At 58.2% G+C, this 7653-nt stretch overlaps 1 protein-coding gene across 1 annotated transcript in view; it reads right to left on the minus strand.

The window, feature by feature from the left end:
• Window positions 1–320: 320 nt before the first annotated feature.
• PLK5 (polo like kinase 5 (inactive)) overlaps window positions 321–7653 on the minus strand; it is an 11164-nt gene continuing 3831 nt past the window's right edge. Inside the window, 9 exon segments of the mRNA XM_017514410.2 lie at window positions 321–506; window positions 1878–1988; window positions 4331–4372; window positions 4375–4487; window positions 5563–5640; window positions 5866–5950; window positions 6379–6455; window positions 6867–6993; window positions 7111–7309. Of these exon segments, the coding sequence (XP_017369899.1) occupies window positions 321–506; window positions 1878–1988; window positions 4331–4372; window positions 4375–4487; window positions 5563–5640; window positions 5866–5950; window positions 6379–6455; window positions 6867–6993; window positions 7111–7309 (1018 nt within the window).

Raw genomic sequence — 7653 nt, forward strand, 5'->3', positions numbered from 1 at the left:
AAAAAAAAAAAAAAAAATCAAACAGATCCTCAGGGAGGATCTGAGGTCCCATGGGGTTTCAACGTTCCTTTGCCAAAGCCCCTCAAATGCTTTCTCCCAGAGGCAGACCATGGCCTACAGCGTTTCAAGTCATCTTTAATGCAAGAGGGAGAGACCCCAGCAAAGTCTGGGTTGAACAGTTATGCCACAAGGCAAGGACCCCCCCCGTGTGCCCCCCAGCTCTCCCCCAGGACAGCCTCTCTGGGGGAAGCCACAGGAATGGAACTGGAGCCTGGGTCCCTGGCACCACCATGCAGGGGTCCACTCTGACCCTCAGGACACTAGATACTCTGCAGCATGCGGAGGGCGTGGTGAAGGCGCTGGCGGGTGGCAGGGGTGCAGCCGTGGTTCCGCAGGACGTCCAGGGAGGAGGAGGTACCGGGGGGGCCCTGCTCCCAGAGGGTGAGCTGCAAACCCTCACCCTCACCACTCAGCAACAGTTGGGCTGGGACTCCACTGAAGCTCATCTGCAAAGGGCGGGATGCCAGTCAAGGAGAGAAGGGTCCCCCTGCACCTGCCCCCAGCCCTGGCGCTCCGGGAGGACATGTGAACACTAGACCTGGAGCCCCCAGCCTAGGCCCAAGTGTACCACTGTACAGCTGGGGAAACCGAGGCTCCCCTGCCCACAGGCTTCCAGCAAGACCCCTCTTTTTCTTTTTTTCTGTTTTGAGACAGAGTCTCGCTCTGTCACCCAGGCTGTAGTGCAATGGCGCAGTCTTGACTTGCTGCAACCTCTGCCTCCCAGGTTCAAGCGATTCTCCTGCCTCAGCCTCCCCAGTAGCTGGGATTACAGACCCACCACCACACCTGGCTAATTTTTTGTATTTTTAGTAGAGATGGAATTTCACCATATTAGGTTGGTCTCAAACTCCTGACCTCGTGATTCACCTGCCTCAGCCTCCCAAAATGCTGGGATTACAAGTGTGAGTCACCACGCCTGCCCAGACCCCTGAGTCTTAATCCCATGACCTTGGGAATATAACCCCCTCCAAGAATGGTCACTTGGAGAGAGTCCTTTTTTTTTTTTTTTTTTTTTTTAATAAGACAGGGTTTCAGCATGTTGGCCAGGATGGTCTAGACCTTCTGACCTCATGCTCCGCCTGCCTCAGCCTCCCAAAGTGTTGGGATTACAGGTGTGAGCCACTGCGCCGGCTTTTTCTTTTCTTTTCTTTTTTCTTTTTTTGAGACGGAGTTTCGCTCTTGTTACCCAGGCTGGAGTGCAGTGGCGCGATCTCGGCTCACCGCAACCTCCGCCTCCTGGGTTCAGGCAATTCTCCTGCCTCAGCCTCCTGAGTAGCTGGGATTACAGGCACGCACCACTATGCCCAGCTAATGTTTTGTATTTTTAGTAGAGACGGGGTTTCACCCTGTTGACCAGGATGGTCTCGATCTCTTGACCTTGTGATCCACCCGCCTCGGCCTCCCAAAGTGCTGGGATTACAGGCTTGAGCCACCGCACCCGGCTTCTTTTCTTTTTTTTGGTAAGAGGCAGGGTCTTAAAAATAAAAAAGAGACAGGGTCTCGCTCTGTGGCCTAGGCTGGAGTGCAAAAGTACAATCATAGCTCACTGTAGCCTCAACCCTCCGGGCTCAAAGGATCCTCCCACCTCAGCCTCCCAAAGCGCTTGGAGGACGGGCGTGCGCCACGGCGCCTGGCCCAAAAATGTCATGTGTTTTCCATGCTGTGGTTTTTGTATTTAGGAACCAATAGTATTTATTTTTCCCAGGAGGCAGATGCTTCCTAGGGCTCCCCTAAAACCTACTCCATCAGAGCCCAGGTGGGCCAGGCCCCCACCCTGCTGAGCCCTGGTGGCCCCTGAGTTGGAGACCCGGGCTCACCTGCACCGTCCCATTGCTGAGCAGCAGCAGCAAAGCCTGCTCAGAGGCCAGGAAGCGCAGGAGGCAGAGGCCGGGTCCAGCAGGCGGTACGGGGGTGGGGAGGGTCCCCTCCTGTGGACGGACTTGGCTGAGGTCACGTGGAGCAGGGGTGTCCCCACCCCCAGCCCCCCAGCCCCCCAGGCTCTCACCTCCCGCAGCCGCCGCTGCAGGCACCTGGCAAAGAGCTGCAGCACGGCCAGCTTGGCGCCCAGCGGCCCCGGCACGTCCCTCAGGGTGAAGGTTTCCAGCCGCCCCCGGGCTGGCATGTAGCACACTTGGCTGGGGCCAGGATGCAGGGCGTCACCCTGGGCATCCCAGGCCACTGGACACCGTCTATCCCAATACACCCCCTGGAATGGCAGCTTGAAGGTCCAGCTCTGCCCTGGTCACACCTTATCCGTACGCTCGGTGCATGCCAATAAGGCCCCAATGTGCCCTCTGTCCTCCCCACTGTGGCTGTCAGCTTGTCCATCCTTCCGCCCTGAACTCCATCCACATCCGGCCCCGTGCAGCCCAGGCCTCCGCCACAGCCCCTCCCCGCTGGCCCCCATGCCACTCCCACTACAAAGACTGTGTTAAGGCTGGGCGAGGTGGCTCACACCTGTAATCCCAGCACTTTGGAAGGCCAGGGTGAACAGATCACCTGAGGTCAGGAGTTCAAGGCCAGCCTGGCCAACATGGCAAAATCCCTTCTGTACTAAAAAAAAAACAAAAAATTCCAGCCTGACCAACATGGTGAAACCCCATCTCTACCAAAAATACAAAAATTAGCCAGGCATGGTGGGGCACCCCTGTAATCCCAGCTACATGGGAGGCTGAGGCAGGAGAATCACTTGAACCCGGGATGCAGAGGCTGCAGTGAGCAGAGATTGGCTGCACTCTAGCCTGGGCGACAAGAGTGAAACTCTGTCTCAAAAACAACAAACAGACAGGGTCGCCTGGCACTCTCAGGAGCCGGGGTGGGCAGATACCTGAGGTCCGGAGTTCGAGACTGGCCTGGCCAACATGGAGAAACTCAGTCTCTACTAAAAATACAGAATTATTCGGGGGTGGTGGTGCATGCCTGTAATCCCAGCTACTTGGGAGACTGAGGCAGGAGAATCACTTGAACCCAGGAGGCAGAGGCTGCAGTGAGCCAAGATCACACCATTGCACTCCAGCCTGGGCAACAAGAGTGAAACTCCATCTCAAAAGAGAGAGAGACAGACAGGGTCTCGTTCTGCCATGCAGGCTGGAGTGCAGTGGTGCAATCATAGCTCACTGCAGCCTCGACTTCCTGCACTCAAATGATTCTCCCGCCTCAGCCACCCAAGTAGCTGAGACTACTGATGCATACCCTGCAGCTGCCTAATTTAAAAAATGTTTTTGTAGAGATGGGATCTTGCTATGTGGGCCAGCTGATCCTTTTTTTTTTTTTTTTTGAGATGGAGTTTCGCTCTTGTTACCCAGGCTGGAGTGCAATGGCACGATCTCGGCTCACCGCAACCTCCGCCTCCTGGGTTCAGGCAATTCTCCTGCCTCAGCCTCCTGAGTAGCTGGGATTACAGGCACGCGCCACCATGCCCAGCTAATTTTTGTATTTTTAGTAGAGACGGGGTTTCACCATGATGGCCAGGCTGGTCTTGAACTCCTGACCTCAGGTGATCCACCCACCTTGGCCTCCCAAAGTGCTGGGATTACAGGTGTGAGCCGCTGCGCTCGGCCGGGCCAGCTGATCTCAGACTCCTGGCTCAAGTGATCCTGGAACCCCAGTCTCTCACACTGCCAGGATTACAGGCGTGTACCACCATGCCCAGATAATCTTTAAAATTTTTAGGCTGGGCGTGGTGGCTCACACCTGTAATCCCAGAACTTTGGGAGGCTGAGGGAGTCAGATCACGCGGTCAGGAGATCGATACCAGCCTGGCCAACGTGGCAAAACTGTCTCTACTAAAAACACCAAAAATTAGCCGGGCGCCTCTAGTCCCAGCTACTTGGGAGGCTGAGGCAGGTGAGTTGTCTGAACACAGGAGGCAGAGGCTCCTCTACAAAAAAATTTTTTTGTAGAGATGGGGTCTTGCTATGTTGTCCAGGCTGATCTCGATCTCCTGGGCTCAAGCAGTCCTCCTGCCTTGGCCTCCCAAAGCACAAGGCTGCTTCTTGTCATTCACGTCACGTTGTCAGAGACCCCTTCCCCTTCCCCCCGCCCACACTACTGAGATTCACCTCCCCTCCTAGTTTGCCTCTTCACTGGGTTCGTTTCCTACAGAAAAGCACTTAGTCATTTATTTGTTTAGCGTTGTTCTCCCGACCAGATGGTGAGCCCCTGCAGGTGTGCACAGTAGATGCTTAATAAATACCTGAGAGATGAATGAAAAAAAGGGCTGGGGGGGGAAGTGCCTGGTCCCCCAGGGCACAGGAGGCCCACAACTTACCCTCCGGGGGGACGCAGGGCCATATGAGTGCCATCCCGAAGCAGGATGCCACTGCCCCCGTCTGAGAGCTGGTAGCCAAAGCCGTACTTGCTGGAATAGTCTACCCACTTGGAGGCCCAGAGGATGGGCTGCTGCTCTCCCAGGGGGTCCTGAGTGGCTGGGCACAAACAGAGGTACGCTGAGCCAGGCATCAGAGTCAGGCATATAGTAGTTGCTCAATTAATGTGATGGCCTGAAGCCATGGATGAGGCCCTTCCCGTGGCGGGGACTGGGCAGGGGCTTGGGGGCTTCAGTGGTGGATTCTAGCAGATGAGACGTCAACAGAAGCCAGGGAATAGTAACTGATTTCTGGCTTGCAGAGGGAGACTCTAGGGATCCCAGCACACCCCTGGGAATGAGCAATTCTCAAATGCTTGCAATGTTCTGAAATTACTACACGTTTCTGTTTTTTTGTTTTTTTTTTTTAGGCAGAGTCTCTCCCTGTCGCCCAGGCTGGAGTGCAGTGGTGCGATCTCAGCTCACTGCAACCTCCACATCCCAGGTTCAAGCAATTCTCTTAGCTCAGCCTCCCAAGTGGCTGGGATTACAAGCTTCCACCACCACGCCTGGCTAATTTTTGTATTTTTAGTGAAGACAGGGTTTGTGATGTTGGCCAGGCCAACATGGCCTGATGGACACCATCCTGGCTAACACGGTGAAACCCCATCTCTACTAAAAATACAAAAAATTAGCCGGGGTGGTGGGGTGCGCCTGTAGTCCCAGCTACTCAGGAGGCTGAGGCAGGGGAATCCCTTGAACCCAGCAGGAGGAGGGGGCAGGAGGTATGGGTCAGTGGAGGCTCAGGGAGAGGGAGGTGAGGAAGAGGGGCTGGGTTCTGGGACATTGGGGGTAAGGGGATCCCGCCTTGGAGTGTGGCCCGTGAGCACAGGGCTCCGTGTGATGTCCCAGGCCGCGTCTCACTTACTGGGTCTCTCTGGGCCTTCTCTTTGGGTTTCTAACAAGACCTTGTCACGAATTTAAAAGACCCCAGGCCCTGAAAGGATAAGGCTGCCCCTGGAACCCTCTGTGCCAGGCTCTGCACACAGGAGGGCTAACCCCTCGCCTGATGTCACCATGCCCAGGGGCCTCCCTCACCCCCAGAAATACCCAGGAGGGCCATGGATGGGAATGAAGGCAATTTTCCTTGGCTCCTAAGAGAATGGGTGGCCCTGGGGGCTGGGCCGGGCTCCTACCTGGAGGGCCTGCGTCCACACACAGCTGCAGGTGTCTCAGGGCTGCCTCCACCTCCGGCTGCCGGCTCCCCTCGGGCCCTGGGAGGACAGGTGTCTGTGGCGCAGACGGGGCTGGGTTCCCACCACCAGGGCTCCTCCACCCAGCCCCACTGCTGCGGCTGCCCACAGGACCAGCTCATCCTCAACCCCGAGGCTCATTCCCACTGGACGGTGGGACCCTGGCAAGCTGCAGTCTTGTTCCCCCCCGACTTGGAATTCCTCACTCCCCACCTGCAGCCCCGGGCTGGAACGGGATCTGCTCACCAGCCAGGTCACTCTGCAGGGTCCCTTGTGCAATCAGGTGGATGGGGGCTTCCAGGCAGGGAACCCCTTTCGCAGTCAGGGAGCTCTGAGGCGGGAGTGTCAGGGGTGAGGGGCTGGCCCCAGCCCCGGGGAGAGGCGTGAGGTTGGTGGGGGGCTCAGCCCCTGCCTGCGCCTGCCGTGCTCTGCACACAGAGGCACTGCTTCCCCCTGGGATGCAGCCTCGGTGTGTCTTGGAGGCATACAGTAGGCGCTCAATAATGCCAGGGACTGAAGCCATGGATGTGACCCTTCCCGTGGCCTGGAGCCTGGCCCTTGGAAAGCCCCAGGTCAGTGGGCACAGCTGGACACAGAGGGATCCCAGCTTCAGTGGGTCAGGATGGGACAGGGGAGGGGGCCGGGCTTGGAGTCCCCAGAAGGGGTTGAAGCTCTGCCCAGCGGTTCGGAGAAGCGGGCCTGGAAAAGGGGGTTCAGCAGGGGCCAAGCCTCCCTCCCCCTGTCCCTCCCGTGTCTCACCTCGCTGCCCCACTCCATGGAGTCAGGGTTGGGCCCATCTTCTCCTGGACCCGAGGCCTCTTTAGGCGTGAAGGGGCCTGAGGGAGGCACAGGCCTTGGCGGGGGGAGCCTGGGCCCCGAGCAGCAGGGAGGCACCTGCCACCCACACCCACCCCTGATGTGGAGACAGCAGAACAGGTAGCAGGTGTGTGCAGGTGGGCAGGTGTGTGCAGGTAGCAGGTGTGTGCAGATGGGCAGGTGTGTGCAGGTGGGCAGGTGTGTGCAGGTGGGCAGGTGTGTGCAGGTAGCAGGTGTGTGCAGATGGGTAGGTGTCTGCAGGTGGGCAGGTGTGTACAGGTAGCAGGTGTGTGCAGGTGGGCAGGTGTGTGCAGGTGGGCAGGTGTGTGCAGGTAGCAGATGTGTGCAGGTGGGCAGGTGTGTGCAGGTAGCAGGTGTGTGCAGGTGGGCAGGAGTGGGCAGGCGTGAGCAGGGAGCAGGGTGGCACTTACAGGGTGGCCGGCACTGGGTGAGCAGCAGCTGGCCCACCTTCCGGAAGATCCTGCCCAGAGGCGGGGGTGCAGTGAAGATGGGGGGACTGTGGCAAGAGTGGGCTGGCAGCCGGTCTGGAGTGAAACCCTTTGGATGGGAGATTTGGGGTCACCCCTGGCCTGCGGGGAAGCCTGGCCTCGCCTCAGCAGGGCAGGCTCTGGCACATCCCAAGCTGAAGACCCCACGCCAGGGACCACCGCCCACCTGCGTGAAGAAGTCGTCCTGCAGCAGGTGGTCCAGGCTGGGCCGCTCGGCCGGGTTGGGTGCCAGGAGGCGGGCGATGAGGCGGCGTGCACCAGGGGACAGGTGAGCGGGTTCGGGGTAGCGGCCCTCGCGGATGTTTTGGTACATCTCCGACAGGGGTGAGGCCGTGAAGGGCGGGGTGCCAGTCAGCACCGTGTACCTGGGCCGGGGGGGGCAAGAACCTGGCATCCAGCATCGCTCACAGCTACCCCTGCTCCATTGGCCAGACCAGCCACACAGTCTGCCTGTTCACACCAAATCCGCTTCCCTACCCCCAGCCCACCTGTTCACACCAAATCTGCTTCCTCACCCCCAGTCCACCTGTTCACACCGACTCTGCTTCCCCATCTCCCAACATCCACCTGCACCTGGCACCCTGTGCACATGGTGGACCCTGTTTGGCACACACCAGCGTCTGTCTGTCCCCTGCCTGCACCTGGCTCGCTCTGCACTCAGCTGCATACGCCTTTCCAATTCTTCTAAGTTTTTTTTTTTTTTTTTTTT

Source organism: Cebus imitator, unplaced genomic scaffold (genome assembly GCF_001604975.1).
Source record: "Cebus imitator isolate Cc_AM_T3 unplaced genomic scaffold, Cebus_imitator-1.0 Scaffold524, whole genome shotgun sequence".
Taxonomy (NCBI): Eukaryota; Metazoa; Chordata; class Mammalia; order Primates; family Cebidae; genus Cebus; species Cebus imitator.